The 17,497-nt window shown below is 33.3% G+C and overlaps 1 protein-coding gene across 11 annotated transcripts in view; it reads left to right on the top strand.

Moving 5' to 3' along the window:
* The first annotated feature begins 737 nt into the window (after nt 1-737).
* Nucleotides 738-17,497, top strand: part of LOC130450496 (chromodomain-helicase-DNA-binding protein 7) — a 65,440-nt gene continuing 48,680 nt past the window's right edge. For 9 of the 11 annotated variants that reach the window (XM_056788912.1, XM_056788911.1, XM_056788910.1 and 6 more), the window contains exons 1-4: nt 751-996; nt 8,754-8,971; nt 9,163-9,422; nt 10,043-17,206. In XM_056788912.1, coding sequence (XP_056644890.1) covers nt 8,812-8,971; nt 9,163-9,422; nt 10,043-17,206 — 7,584 coding nt within the window. In that variant the 5' untranslated portion in view covers nt 751-996; nt 8,754-8,811. Of the gene's footprint in view, nt 997-1,232; nt 1,329-8,753; nt 8,972-9,162; nt 9,423-10,042; nt 17,207-17,497 lie in introns of those variants that run through there. The other 2 variants (XM_056788901.1, XM_056788902.1) reach the window with 2 other exon arrangements.

Raw genomic sequence — 17,497 nt, 5'->3', positions numbered from 1 at the left:
ATATTGATTTTCATTAAAAATTTCCAAGAAATAATTGATATTTAATGAATTTGCCGAATATGAAGTAGTATCAATAGTAGAAAAACCTAAAATGTCATGAATTATACCTAATAATAAACTATACTATACATACATCAAACCATAGCACCTTGTATAAATTATCCGATGAAGCCTACTTTTCTTACTTACATTAATTCAAACTATGAAACAAAATGTAACCAATATTCGTTTTAACATAAATGTCCATATAAATTATTTTAATTTCTTTGGACACATTCAAAATTGGCGACTTTATAAACAAACGACCGTTACAGACGTTTACAAATTTGGTTCCAACAAGTCAGTACCGTATGCCAGAAATCAGGTTAGGAGGAAAAATTATTCACATATGTTCGTTATATAACAATTTTCGAGACATAAAATACTATTTTTTTAAGGTAATCTTATTAAATTTAATAAATATATTGTGTCGATCAAATAACCGTAACTTGAGCTTTAGCGCAGGCTAACATAATTTACTGAGTGTAATATGGCCCTTTTAAAAATATCAACTGTACGCCACTCTTATTCGTATATTTTACTTTTAAAAAACATTATGTCATTATCAGTTTTAGTACAAGTCGGTATATCGACAAAAATGATAAATATTTCCTATGTGAAAATCGACAGAATTATCTGGAATAATGGGCGATCCGATATTCAAATATTCGCGGGTAATGACACGCGACAGAGGGCGCACCAGACAATCAATCAACATCACAAGCGTAATGATAAAATGGAGTCTCATTTCTGTGAGCAGTTTGTACACAAAATCTAATTAGTTTCTTGTATATAAGCAGTATTAAATATAACGATAAGTAACGCGAAGTCGAATCAAATGTAATTAAGGCCATTAAATAGTTCGGAAAAGTGTAGAAACAGTGAAAACAAGTGTAAATCGAATATTGGTAGTTGCAGTAGTGCCTGAACTGATACACATAATCAACGGTGTTCATGGTAAGTTGTTTGTCGTTACAACGTGATTATAGATTTAAAGCATGTTAGTATTTTTATAAATCTGAATGCGAATGTGGATTAGTGAAAACATATTGTTGGAAAATCGAGTTGTTTTGCGTGAATTGTGTCAATCCTAAATCGCTATTGGTTCTTGGAAAATCAACATTTCTTTACAAGATATCACCTGATTGGTTGTGTTTCGACAACTAAATACCGAATCGTATTATTCTAACCAATTAAGTAGTCTCTTTTCACTCATTATGGCTAGTGTAAGTGCATGTATGTCTGTTCTAAATTCTGATCAAAAATAAAAGGAATTGGAAAACTCTCAGGTGAGTGTGTATTTTACAAGGAGAATAGTTTTCGGTAATAACAATAGTCTCAATGTTGACCTTTGCTTTGATAGATACCGCAATGTCGCTAATTTCGAACCCAAGCGGTGGACATCTCTAAATGGCGGTCGTAACTTCGGAAAGGTTCATTGTTCTCTATGCCGGCTAGATTGATAACTCGCTGTCGGTTGTAGCGATTTCATATCAATCGTAGTCTCGCGCCATGAAAAAAAAAACAAAGAACATCTTTATCGTACTATTATAACGTATCGAATTTTCCCCTGCAGTCTTGTAATCCTCGGTATGAGTAGTTATACAAATCAATTTTTATAATTGTCTTGCATCTTCTGTTGCAATTATCGCATAGGAGTATGAAATTAACGTACACCTAAGATACGATACGTTTTCGGATTTCGTGAATATACATTTATTTTTAGGTCGCATATATTGATTTTAATTAGTTGTGTTTGTTGGTACTGCTGCTGAGCTGCGGATATTATGATAATTTTTTTTAATTAATTCGTTTCGATTTCTGTCTGTCTCTGTCTTTCATTGTGCTCGCTCATCGGTGATTGGGCCCGGGGGGTGAAAAGTTGTACAGCTCATGGTTTTTTAGTAGACATAAGCGTATAGCTTTTCCCCTTTGGTTTTAATCGTATCTCGACGACTTCCCTGCGATTTTGAGACAATTTGAATACACTAATATATTTGGTAGGTATGTTGCATGCGTTATGGCAATTAATATAGAAATTGTAGAAATACATTAGTGAAATAAGGATATTGGAAGACATTTGGCATGCTGTAATTTAAAATGTTACCATGTTTTTTTATGTCTTTTGTTTTATTGGAAATGAACAAGACACACCTTTATTTAGTACTAGATCACATTAACTTTATAAAGATTGTATTACTGGACTCAAAATGTGTGAAATATTCTTTATTTCTGTCATGTTAAGATTAAAGTTACACTTAGAGGAAACTCGATAGAAGATGATGACTTGTTTAAGACGAACTTAAGTATTAACATTTAATTTTTACATAATAAATTCTATTAATTTATATAAGGATGTGTCATACTTATAAATGTATATAGTATAAGTATACAAAATAGTACGTACTGAATTAAAATCCATATTATATAAAAACAATATAATAGGTTTAAACAGATACAAATCAACAACTCCCTAATAAATTCTTATATGTCATGAAAACATCTATTGTGTCTATATTCATATCCTTTATTATCACTGTTACTTCTACTTAAGTCTTTCCTTTGTTCCACTTCCTTCAGATCATCTAACAAGAAAAAAATAAAACTATAAAATTATCTGCTATGGATTAGATTGATAGGGGTGTGTATGCCATCACCAAAGTAAATATATGTTCCGAAATCCGTTTACGCTTTGTAGAAGAGCCAAACAACAAATTAAATATTTGAATTTACACAATTATAAAATACATATATTTGTATCTTGGATCATTCGTTTGTGCACCTTCAGATGAACTAATGGGGAAAAATTCTAATGCTCTTGATTGATCCAATTACTTCTTACCAAGGTAGTAGAATGCATTTGTTTTGAGGAGACCAAATAATAGATGTGTTTATTCCACTTTGATAAAGACCGAAATAAATATCACACTATTTATCAACAAAAACATATAAAAAGCTCTAAGGAGTAAGAAATTGAAGAAATTTATTCCATTTTTGACACTACTAAAGCACAAAATATTAATTTTAATGCACAAATACATAATTCCAAAATTATTATTATAGCGAATCTTAAAATTTGTGAGCAAATTACTGCTACCTTATCTATCTGTAATATACAACAATCATTTCTTATGAAATGTGCCTTATTTTAATTGGCACACATATTCCTAATTCTCTATTTTTTTTGAAGAATCTCCCTTTACAGATAATATTTAATTAAATAGAGCATCATAATTTTCAAGTGAAAATCAATATATTTTGCATAACTACATACTTTTGAGGTTTGATATTAAGCCTGTTAACTTTGACCCTTAATACAATGTGCTCCTAGATAGATGAAATGACTCTTGTAATATGTAAAGTATACATTCGAAATTTAATTTTTTGATGTATAGCTCTTTAAAACATAGGCTAATTTCTAACATTTAACAGTTTTGCAAAATCAGCTATGAATTGAAAAGTTTTCAAGAAACTTATTTTTCTGTATAATAAAGTCTTTTATAAAGAAAATTTATTGTGAAATGTTTAGGCAGTAACATTTTAGATGAAAATATTAATTGCAAGGTTTTATACCTTTCATCAAGCATTTTCATAAAATTCTAGTTTACAACTTTGAAAGAAAAATCAAAAATAATAGCTTTAAAAAATACAAACTTTATAAACATTAACGAAACATGGCTATTGGATCTTCTTTAGCTTTGATAGCAATAGAAATCATCTTGTGCCTTGTATGTACAAGTCATTGGCAATCTTGTGAGATGAATCCATGTCATACTTCTTAAATTATAGCTATCTCACTGATATTGCAGGAGATAGATGAATGTCTTCTTCTAATTTCACACTATAAGTTAGGGTTGCTTGAGACTTTGTCTAATATTGTTGTCTTTAAATTAATTAAATACTGTTTTTGACGTATGACAGACAGCTTTATCTGGTAATAAACAATCGTCCTTCTAGTTCCATTTTAGGTATCAAACATTAAATATTTATGAGTATTAACAATACTATAAATAAAGTATAACTGCCAGACATACCATATTTGATGCCAGAAATTTAATTTTTCGTATCAGAAAATCTGAATGAAATGTCTCATTTCTTGTACAACAAAATTCCAGTTTCTTAGCTTCTCGGTGACTTGTGGATCTTGAAACATTAATTCTTACATAATACACTCAACTGGTCATAGTTGACATGTCTAATTTGCTTCTGTTATCAATGAGTTTTTTTTTGTATTATGAACTTTGTGGACAATCAATTTTTTTTTGTAAAAGTTCATCTAATTTTTGATATGTCCAATATTATATTGTCCAATATTATATTTTATTGTTTTATAATTTAATTCATTAAATTATTAAAGATACAGAGTATACCTATAATATTTATTACCCATAATATAAAATAACAATAATTTAAGTTTTGGTGAAATTTCTTTTCATCCCTTTTATTTCCCAATTAAAAAATAGCTGCCTTTTAAACATATTTTGAGTAAAATTTTGGTAGATGTGCCAAGAAAGGGGCTTCTATGACAGTGGAATATCATTGACTTGAAAAGGTTAATGTTCAATCTATATGCTTGTATCCTAAAAAAATGTTCTCCTAGTAGAATAGAGTAGAATGGATTTGTTTCTGAGAAGATCAAACTGATATATCTTGTGTGTAAGAAATCCTCTACTTTATACATCGAATATATATTCTTGTTCTGAAACATTTCGTCAATGTCAAGAAAAAAACAATTTTCTTACAAATATTTGAAAAATTTGTACTTGTCTTCAAAGTAAAAGTGGAACTTTTTTTGTATGCTCACTTGTACAGAGTTGTTAGGTTTGATCAAATTATTTTTGCACGAATTTATGCTAAACTTGAATCAAATTAGCGTACATATAATGATGTAGTTAGCTTTTTCTATAAAATTGAATACAATGTATTTCACTTAGCACGTGTTGAGAAAGTGAGGTTAAATATTTATTTACTGGAATCTATATTAAAAAATTAAATAATAGAAAATATTTCACCCTTAGTGTATAGCATTAAATATTATTCAGTACTTTCAGTTGAACATTTGTTTGTTTGGAGGGAAACCTTGTCTAAACATTTTATTACCTGATTTTGGTTAAGGTGCAAAATGACTATACCTTTGAGATTAGTTACATTTTATTAATAGTACCCTATGTCAATGCATAACAGTTGATAGGTCCCCATACCTACCTGGACCTCGTATCATTACAAGCTTCAAATAACCAACTAGTAGTCTTTTATTATTTTGTGAGTGTTGTGCTGTTGTAACATTGAGTGTATTTTTAAATAGTACAATTTTTATCATGAAAATTATATAAAATATAGGATATATGCTGGGTAGGTACATAACTGCCACATAAAACAGATGCTTCAATTAGCCTTCAAGTGCCTAATTGCATCTATTCTATTAATATTTACAGTTATAAATCAATATTTAGTTTACATGCAAGTATGAAGAGAAAATAAATTATTTAGTATATGTTATTTTAATTAAGTAGCTCAAATTAAATCTGTTTTTAAATAATTAACAAGTTGTGATTAATAAAATTAACACAAATCTAGGACAACTTGGTGAATCAACCAAGAACTTCAGGTTCCATCTAATGAGACGTTACCATTATGATAATCAAATATTAAAATAATTTGAATATAAACTAGATAGAAATAACTCTTTATTGATTTTGAGATGGGTTTCGGTAATAAACAGAAAAAATAGAATTGCAAAAATACCAAGAAAATTGGTTACAAACTATGCATACACTTAAACACAAACTGATGATTTTACAGTTAACAAAGAAGTTGAACATAATCAACAATTTAATTTAACCTTACCTCAACCTTTGTAATTAACAAACTAATTAAAATAAATCTTATAAAATGATGAAGACAAGTCATTGCATACATTGATGATATAGTAGTTGTTATCAAGACAAGAACAAAAGTAATGAATAAGATGCTGATGGAATTTTTAAGACAAAAGGAAAGGATTGGACTCACAATAAACTAAAAATACTATCATTAGAAAATGAAAACATAGTTGGGAATATCAAAATATGTAAAAGAAAACTCGAAGAAGTAAAAGAATTTGGATATCTTCGTGTTACAATATCCAAAAACTATTGAATGCAAATAGAACTTTCTTTGCAATGAAAAAAAAAATGTTCAAAAGTGAATAAAATCTAAAATAAATATTTATAATACTGCGATTGAATCAATAGTATACATCTGAGTAGATGAAACAATATGAAGAAGACTTGTGGGTATTTAGAAGTAATATTATGAGGACATAAATATCATAAGAACATAGAACTAGAACAAATTTGGAAATTGGACAAAAATGATAAGAAAATTTAATGAAGTTGATAAAACAATACAGAGCTAAGTGGTTATAGGAGATTTTGGGGAGAGGAAAGGGAGTGATTGTATGTTCAATACTGCAATGGAACCCAAACAGAACAAAGAGACGACACAAATCAAGACCAAAATGGGTACAGAATGTGGAAGAAGACTTAAGCAAGACACGAAAACTCTGTAACTGTAACTAAAGGAAGAAATAGAAAATATGGGACCTGGAGAGCATTAAAAGTTCCCTAATTAGGGTGCAGAGCTTTTATAATGGGACCGATCCTCTTGGAAATATGGAATTTGGAGAGCATAACAAGTTTCCCCTTTGGGACAACTGCAATTTGACTCTACAACGAATTTCACAGTTCTTGGTTATTTTTAAGTTAGTTTGGTCTTGCAAATTACCATGAATAGAGCAACGTCTTCAAATTTATTATAAATTCAATTTAAAGTCTCCGTATTAAAGAAAACACCCTTCATAATATATATTTACTAGAATATATCAAAAATGTAATTTTCAAAATGTCCGATTACATCAGTAGGAAATATTAGAAATGTATATATACCTATCGTAATACTTATTTTAAATAAATACTCATTAAAGTTGACTATTAATTTCACTTGATACATTATTACATACTAACATAACCAAAAACATCGACTTGTGATTTATATAATTGCTTAAAGTTAATCATATTTTATTGTCTCGAGTAAGTGGGAAAAATTCATAGAATGTTTGTGAATCCACCTTGGTATGTTTACTTTTGTTGGTGTCTGAATTGTTTTTGTTATTGTCTTTCAAAATATGTATGGAGATTTGTTTAACAAATATTATTGTTGTCAAATATTTCAACAATTGAAACGATTTTATAAATATATATTGGCTCTTGCCCTTGGATATATACTTATATATAACATTATTTTTATTAGTTTGTATTCTCAACTCATAGTGCTCCTATAGTCTATTTTTATGAATGAGAGAGTTATAAAATGATGAAGCGTTTGTAATCCATAGGCGTATCACTTTTTCTATAGACTCATCATCACTTAACATAATCGCATTTTCAGTGAAATTTGTCGGGAAGAAAATCTTGTAATTAAGAAGAAACACAATTTCTAACTTTTATTTGCAAATAGATTTTTATAGATCTTATGATGCGGGTTTGCAATCTTCTATTATTTAGTACAGTTTATGATTATAAAAGTCTGAAAACTTGTATTACATTTGATAAAATGAAAATTTTTGGATTATTCTGTAATACTCAGTTTTGGATTGGAACTTCGGTATTATTACATAAAAATAGACTATAAAAAGAGAACTGTGACAATTTAATTGCGACAATTCCTTTGTTACATTTCCCGGGCGTAATTCAATATTCGTCGTGGCATATAGCCAGTTGTTTTCCTATAATAAATATTTGTCAAAATATGGTCTGAAAAAGCTTCTTTTCAAATTGGCGTCGTATTTATACATGTTTCACTGATTAAATATTTTACAAATCTGTCTTAATTAGTTTTTCAATAGTAAAAGACAAGGAAAATAAAATAAACAAGGAATTTATTGAGCATTCCTTGTATACACAAAATGAATAAGAAATTTGTGTTTAACTGAAAATATTTCCTGTTAAATGTAATTGAATGTTTATTATCGGAATTATTTTTAATTGGCATATCTAAATATAATAAAATCATTGTAATAAAACATAAGAGATTACAACACGTTTCACTTTGGTATCAAATATAAGGTGAATCTTTTGAATCAAAGTTTTGTATCTTATTATAAAATTTTGACCTCCAGAGTAAATTAGAGTGACGAACGTTTAAATACTATTTAAATTTATGGTAAATAAACTGTATACTTCGAAAATTATGGTACACGTGTTCTATAAATTATTTGCTGTCTAGGCATCAGGGAGGTAGACATAAACACAATGAGAGCCGGGACCCCTGTAGAGCTATACCCTACATTGTAAAATATTGTTTGTAAAAAGCGCTGTCTTGCATTGGCGATTCGTTATACACATTTATAGTGATATAAAATAGGTTAGTATGAGAAGATAGAATTACTACTTTTATAATCAGTCGAAGGAAGTAATATTTCTGATGTAATCTGATCTCATGGTGTAGTATCTTGTTTCTAACGTATGGAAAGGCGTTAACAATGGATCAGAAGCTTATTAAGATTTGTACTCGGTGAAAAAATGATTGTAGCATTTTAATAACTTACTTTTGCAAATACATTTGTCACCTTTGACTACAAAATTTTTGGTTAATAGATAAACTTGAGATTTTGATTGACATGTTCAAATTTTCTACAAAGTACAGATTTTATTAATTGTTTATTAATGTTTCAGAGATGCTGTAGTGAGATGAGCAATAAAGACGAAGCGAAGATATGTGCCGCTTAAAGCGATGGACTCTTACGACTTGTTCGGGGAAGATGGTACCGGAATGTTGGAAGGCCTGCCAGAACTCGGTGGTGGTACTGGGGGAGGAGGTGCTGGGGGTAGTGGTTTTGATCCGGCGCCGGTGACTGGCGCACCAAGGAATGCTACCAACCCCTATCCTACAGGTAAATTTGAAAAAAATTTTTATTAATGTATCGAATAAACCAAAGTGTACTGCACTTCATAATCATGGTTAATAATATAAGAAACTTAATTATTAATTTGGAAGTGAAACATGGTTTTATCACCTCTTCTCCATTCCTAAACTTGAAAATAAGTGATGGTGGATTATAGTCCCTTTATTCACTTTTTTTAGCTCAACAGCAACAGCCGATATATTCACAAGAGACGCCCCTACAGAAATTGGCGACTTTCGGTGGACCGGATTTCAATCATATGGATCCAAACGCCCAGAGCATGTATGCTCAAGGATATGGTACTGATAGACCTATGGGGCCGCCTCCGGGAGCGGCATATCAACACCAACGTCAAATGGCAGTAAGGCCGCCTAGTGGAGCATCATCTGCTCAGTATCCCTATCAGACTGACAATATGTACTCTATGCCAGATGTGCAGGTAAACAAAATATTCTTATTACATTGATAATCAACAGTAATATGCATTAAATTGATTTTAGTCTAATATACTATCGTTTTTTTTTATTAAATATTCGATCATTAAGACAGATTTTAAAAAAATATTTGTTTTTTAATAATAAATTTCTATTTTACATATCATTATAGTGGCCAGTGCATATTGGAATATTTCCGCTTAGTTTTATATTTCCATTACATTTCTTCAAAATTTTGATAATTATAAGCACCTAATGCTCTATGGTGGTTTCAATATTGGTTTTATTCTCTTTCTAATTACCGTATTTCTATATTGGTTCTAAATTGGAAAAAAATAATTTCAAGCTTCCATAGAAATTGAAAAGCTTTAGACAATAGGACAATGATTAATTTTATTTGCAATATGTAGTTCAGGTTCAAGACATGGTAATCGCAGAACAATATAGAAATTTGAATTTTCTTTCAAAATTCCTTCTGTTTAAAAGTTGTAGAAAAACCGTCAAGATATTTATTTCTAGAAATAAAAAACAATTACTTTTTCTGACTCATTTCGTACGAAACTATTTGTTTACAGATTATTAGACTATTTTTAAATTTCTGATTTTTGAATTACCTTCCATCTAGGTAGGCGCTATGGGTGACACTAGCAACATGCAAGCAGCTGCGGCCGCGGGTTGGAGTCACAACGCAGCAGCGGCCGCTGCTGGTTATCCAAGCATGCATAGGTATAGTCAGATGAGTCAGTATAGGCAGCAATCAATGACAGGTTACCCTCACCAACAAGAACCGAAACAGCAATTTCCTACTGGCGGCCAACATCCAATGATGCAACAACCACATCAAACCTCGTATCAAATGCAACAAAGACACACGCCACATTATCCGCAAGCTGCATCAGGATATCCTACATCAGCAGCAAGTCAAAGCTATGCCGGATATATGCACCAGCGATTACCACATCATCACCAATACCCACAACCACACCACCAAATGGATATGACGTCTGTTTCGCAAACTCAGCAATATGCTCAGATGAGTCATAATCAAAGTTTGTCGCATGCAACACCAACTGCGGGCCATATGGGACAGACACCTCATTCAGTAGGTCATTCACCAGCACAGACTCATCCTTCACCACAACAATCACAGCCATCTAATCCTATGGCGCATCCTCCTAATATAGGATACAATCAAAGCCACCAAAGTATGCAATCCATGCAGAGAGCAATGGAAGTACCACCTAGCCAACAACAATTCCAATCAAAGCATTCTGCTGGTCCGATGGGTAATGTAAGTCCTCAGTATCGAGCACCATTTCCTCAATTGTCTCCTCAGATGTCACCTAGGTCACAAATGTCACCAAGACCTACGCCCACATCTCAAATGTCGCCGCGACCAAGTATGTCACCGGCGAAACCGAATATGTCTCCACATCCAACTCCAATGCAACAAACTACTCTGAGTCCTAGGCCTGCAGCTAACATAGCACCAAAGGTTTCAGCACCATCTCCTGCGCCAATACCAGCATATTCACAACAAAGTACTCTACAAGCTCTCGAACAGATGGTGATGCCACCTTCTAGTACAAATTCATCTGAATATCCTACTTATCAATCGAGAGCTTCGTTAGGACCTCCCCAAAGTTCTCAAAACCCTCTAAGCCCTGCAATGGGAATGAGAAATCCCTTAAATGAACAGCAGTGGCCTCCAGTACAGTCTCGACAAGTTACACATTTGTCTAGTTTAAATGGTTCGTTAAATATGATGGATCAAAATCCAGTACCGACCAGCCAATCAATTCCTCCTTCTCAGTCTTTACCGCCTTCTAGTTTGCCAAATACCCAAATGCCACCAGCACCCAATATCAATGTAAGTTTCGGCAATGATGAAATTAGGAGTGATATTAATAATAGTAATAGTACGAATTTAATGGAAATGACAATTAGAGAAAAGGAATCATCAGTATCACAAAGCATTCCTGTTAGTAGTCAAAATGAATTTACCTCCGTACAATCACCCACTACAAGTATACCTGACAAAATGCCTAGTAGTACGACAAACACTGAAGTTAATGTACCTACATCAGTACCTTCTGTTCCGTCTCATCCGCCAACACCTACTCCTACATCAACTACAGATGACAATATAACCAACACTCAAGATACTAGTCTTCCCTCTAATAGCGAATCTGTTAAACAAATTGATGAATCGAGTAATACCAGTTCAACTTCACAGCAACAAACTCCAAGTCAAAGTAGTCAAAATAATTTTACAGATTTTAACTGCGTCTCGAGTATGACGGGTTATCCTAGTCAACCTGGTACTCCAAAAAGTAATAAAATGGACGACTTGGTACAATCGAATGCATCTATATTTAGTCAAGATAACTCAGTATCTCAAGAATCTTTACCAGAATCTAATAAGTCTGATCATAGTTCGATTCATTCTCCAAGACTGCAATCGCCTATCTCAAATAGTCAGAGTTCAATGCCTCTGCCATCTAGTGCCGTATGTAATCAAAGAGATAGTCGGACACCAATGTATAGTGTTAATTATAATGTTTCAACCCCATCGCCAACACAATCACATTCTTCAATACAGACTACTAACAAAGAATCATCCACCACCATGCCAAGTGTCCATTCAAATCAAATGATTACTTCGCAGGTACTACCGAAAATTTCTCAGCATCTTAGTAGCATACAAAATCAGAATCAACAACAATCTCCTAGTAACAACACACAGAATCAAGTGAATATAACTGAACAGAGTGTTTCTAGTAACAATAATAGTTTATCTAGTCCACCCCCAGTTAGTGGTTCGATCCAAAATAATCAAAATAACTTACCTAGTATTTTTACTTCAAATAGCATGATTCGTACAGATAGTCCTATTCCAGCACAAAACGGATCTTTACAAAATGTCGGACAACAAATTCCACCTGAAACTGAGAATAATATTGCTGTTAATACACCTTCAAGTACACCTAGCCAAAATCCATCGAATACTCCAGTTATGTTGAGTCAAAGTATACCTAATATAGGAAATCAACCTAATATTCCTATACCGAATCAGAATCCACCGATTAGTGTTCAAAGTAACCCCATATCAATTTCAATACCTGGCAATTTACCAACAGCACCAGGTCAAAATACCATGCAACTTCAGAATAACACAAATCAATTATCGAATCAAAATATGTCTGCACCGACCAGTGTCGCTAATCAAAATACTGTTCAATGTATCCAGTCTCCTTCGCCAGTGCAGTCGAATATGCCTATGATGGTAGGTTCACAAAGAATTCAGACACCGCCGTCTACGCCTATGTCACAACATCCTCAGATACCTCATCAAATGGCAAATGCAAATATACCTCAGCATCCGAATGTGGCTAATATACCATCAAATAATAAACCTGGTATGTTTGATCAAACCAATCAAATGATGAATCCAATTGGTGCGGCAAACCGAGGTATACCTCCGAGAATTACGCCACATGGTATGCCAATGTCTCATTCCGGAATGCCTATGGGAATGACAGGAATGATGAGTAGTATGGGAGGTATGATGCCTGGACAAGACATTCCCGGTTATCAAACGCCAATCAGTCATCATCAAGAACGGGCAGCGCTACAACAGCAGTTGCAAGAAATGTACTGTATGCCACCTGGACCAGAACATCAAGAAAAAATTACTTTTCTTCAAGAGAGATTGAATCTTCTTAGTCAACACGAAGCAAGTGATCAATGTAATGGTGGTTCGCAATGCATTCTTCAAAGTCCTATGTTCAATTCACAAATGATAGATAGCCCTCAGGTATCAAGTACAACAGGCAGAGGCAGAGGAAAGGGTCCTCCAAAACCAAGAAAACCTCGAGTTAAAAAGGGAGAAAAACTTCTTGAACAAAATCAAGTGGTTGTTCCCCCTGTAAATACAGTAATGCCCATAATAACACAGTCTCCTCAGCAATTACCTGTATCTGAAGACTTTGTCACACCTGGTGCAGGTTTAAGCATTCCTTCCAACGAAATGTCTGAATTTACGGATTTTGGAACAGAAATTGAACCCGAAAAGAAAAAAAAAGGGAGAAAACCACGATCATCCAATAAACCGAAAGATATGAAAGATCCCAAGGAACCTAAACCACCGAAATCTCCGAAGGAACCGAAGATACCAAAGGAAAGAAAGAAAAGGGAATCAAAAGATCCTAAAGAACCTAGACTAAAACGCAAATATGTAAGAAAGAAAAAAACAGGTGATTCAGAGGAAAGTGCCACTGACGAATCTTTCAATAAATCATCTGAAAGTATCGAAGAAATATCTCCCTCAAAAACATCTGAAGCAGAAGCAGAAGCTGCTGTTCCTTTTGAATCTAAATCAGACGATCCAGATTCCCAAACACTACCAGAGAGTTCGGTACCTTCAGATACTACAACTACTGAAAAACCTGAAGAAATGCAGGCTGATTCACAAACACCCGCCGAAGGTAGTACGTCAATTGAAAATGATGACAAAAAAGATGAATATAATTTTGATGATGAGCCAAGTCCAGAATTAGTCGAATTACCCAAACGAAGTAAAAAAGCAAAATCGCAACAACCGCGAACAAAATCAGTAGTAAGTAAAAGATCTAAACGCAGCACAGGTACAGGCCGCAAACGTAGGGGCACTATTGTTCCAGAATCTGATGGAGAAAATGAGGATATGATCTCAACTCCTCCGCCGTCACCGCCTGACGACGGTGAGAGCTCTTCCAAACGAAGATCTGCCAGAAACACTCAGCGTAAAAAATATATTGATGACGTGATGCTTAGATTTTCTGATGACGATGCGCCTCCAACCCCAACTCGAAGTAGGAAACCTCCAGTACCTGCCACTCCTCCAATAATCACTGCACCGCCACCTCCCGTCGAAACGCCACCGCCACCTTCAGTAGCCGAAGACGGCAATTCCAACACAGATGCCAAAAATCAAATGAATTATGTATATGTTAATCCAACAGAGGAGGATTCTATGGTTGTGCAGTATGTTTTAAGTGCTAGAATGACTAGGAGAAAGAAGAAAAAGGAATCTCCAATAGACGAATCAAAGAAAGAGGTAAAAGTAGGTAATACTGAAGAAGAGAAAAAAGAATTCTCTGATGATGAGGAGGATCAGCAAACTGCATCACTAGAAAATCACAAACCTGAAACGAAAGTATCTAATGATGATAATGATGATGAGGAAATGGAAGATGTTGAGGAATATTTTGTCAAATACAGAAATTTTTCATATTTACATTGTGAATGGAAAACAGAAGATGAACTTTATAAAGGTGATAGAAGGATTGCCAATAAGATTAAAAGGTTCCGACAAAAGCAAGCGCAACAAATGAATATATTCGAAAATTTAGAAGAAGAACCATTTAATCCTGATTATGTTGAAGTTGATAGAGTATTAGATCTTTCTGAGCACACTGACTCAACAACTGGTGAAGTTGTGAAACATTATTTGGTTAAATGGCGAGCTTTACAATACGAAGACTGTACCTGGGAACTTGAAGAAGATGTCGATCCAATTAAAATTCAACAATATGAGAGATTCAATAAAATTCCTCCAAAAGATACTTGGAAAGTTAAAAAACGACCTACTCCAGACCAATGGACAAAATTAGAAAAATCTCCCATTTATAAAGGTGGAAATAGTTTACGTGAATATCAATTGGAAGGTCTTAATTGGCTACTCTTTTCTTGGTTTAACGGAAGAAATTGTATACTTGCAGATGAAATGGGTCTGGGTAAAACAATTCAAAGCTTGACATTTTTACATGCAGTTGGCGATTGGGGAGTGAGAGGACCTTTTTTGGTTATTGCACCTTTATCTACTATACCCAATTGGCAAAGAGAGATTGAAAGCTGGACTGATATGAATGTTATAGTTTACCATGGATCGGCAACAAGTAGAAACATGTTACAAGAATATGAAATGTACCACAAAAATGAAAAGGGACAGTTTATTAAAGAAATAACTAAATTTAATATTTTAATAACTACTTTTGAAATCATCGTTACGGATTTTGCTGATTTAAAAGGTTTTAATTGGAGAATATGTGTCATTGATGAAGCTCATAGGTTAAAAAATAGGAATTGCAAATTATTAGAAGGTTTACGACAGTTGACATTGGAACATAGAGTTTTACTTTCTGGTACACCACTACAAAACAACGTGAACGAGTTATTTTCGTTATTAAACTTCTTGGAACCAACACAGTTCAGTAATAACGAGACTTTTATTAGCGAATTTGGACAATTGAAAACTGAACAAGAAGTACAAAAATTACAAATTCTACTAAAACCCATGATGCTTAGACGGTTGAAGGAAGATGTAGAAAAGTCGTTGGCTCCGAAAGAAGAAACTGTTGTTGAAGTAGAACTGACTAATATTCAGAAGAAATATTATAGAGGAATATTGGAAAGAAATTTTTCATTTTTATCCAAAGGTACTACCCATGCAAACATTCCAAATCTTATGAATACTATGATGGAACTGAGAAAATGCTGTATACACCCGTATTTATTGAATGGAGCAGAAGAACAGATTCAGTATGACTACAAAAATCAATGTGGAGAAGATTCGGATGCATACTATAAAGCACTAATACAATCTAGTGGTAAAATGGTGCTTATTGACAAATTATTACCGAAACTTAAAGCTAACGGGCACAGAGTCCTTATTTTCAGTCAAATGGTTAAATGTCTTGATATATTGGAAGACTATTTGATGTACAAAAAATATCCATTCGAACGAATTGACGGTAGAATTAGAGGCAACTTACGTCAGGCAGCTATTGATAGATTCTCCAGGCCAGATTCAGACAGATTTGTATTTCTTCTATGTACAAAAGCTGGTGGCTTAGGTATAAATCTAACAGCAGCGGACACTGTTATTATTTATGATAGTGATTGGAATCCGCAAAATGATTTACAGGCCCAAGCTAGATGTCACCGTATTGGTCAACAGAAAATGGTAAAGATATATAGATTGTTATGTAGAAACACCTATGAAAGAGAAATGTTTGACAAAGCTTCCCTAAAATTAGGACTCGATAAAGCCATTCTACAAAGCATGAATACTTCCCAAGGCGGTAAAGATGCCGGTAATAGACAATTGAGTAAAAAAGAAATAGAAGATTTATTGAAGAAGGGTGCTTATGGTGCATTACTCGACGAAGACGATGGAGATAAATTTTGTGAAGAAGATATTGATGTTATTCTTGCTAGAAGAACCCAAGTTATTACAATGGAGTCTGAAAAGGGATCCACTTTTTCTAAAGCTAGTTTTGCATCTAGTGCTAATAGGTCAGATATAGCTATCGACGATCCAGATTTCTGGAATAAATGGGCCAAAAAAGCAGAAATTGATACAACGGAAAAAGACGAAAATGAAGATTTAGTAATATCAGAACCTCGAAGAAGGACTCAAATTAAACGATATGGACATGACGAAAGTGCCATAGATATGTCTGAATTGGAAAGTTCATCAGATTCGGATCCTGAAAACGAAGGTCTAGGTGGATTGAGAACCAAAAAGAAATTGAGGAAAAGAAAGTATCGTCCAGACGATTACATTCCTAGGGAAGGAGAACCAAGAGGAGATATTGTATACGGAAGTTGGGCGAGAAGAGAATGTTTTATGGTAGAGAGAGGTTTGCTTACGTTCGGATGGGGTAGATGGACTGAAATTTTAGTACATTCTCAGTTACGAAAGGGATGGAAGGAAACAGACATTGAAGACTGCGCTAGAGTAATTGTACGTATTATTCAAACTCATTTATTTATAGATATACCAATTTATTAACTTACACTATTAATTTATATTTAGTGATAATACAATAATGTGTGGACCCAAGTAAAATATTTCACCGAAAGTTTTTATATGTATATTAAAATAAATCATGAAAGGAACATAGGAATATCAATGAATTATCATTTTGATTCCGATATACCAGTACATACTTCAATAGAAAGTCAACTGTTCCACTCCGCACTTCAGTCAACTGTTCCACTCCGCACTTCAGTCAACTGTTCCATTCCGAACTTC

The sequence above is a fragment of the Diorhabda sublineata genome, chromosome 11 (assembly GCF_026230105.1).
Source record: "Diorhabda sublineata isolate icDioSubl1.1 chromosome 11, icDioSubl1.1, whole genome shotgun sequence".
NCBI classification, from domain to species: Eukaryota; Metazoa; Arthropoda; class Insecta; order Coleoptera; family Chrysomelidae; genus Diorhabda; species Diorhabda sublineata.
This window is presented reverse-complemented; position numbering and strand designations above follow the sequence as displayed.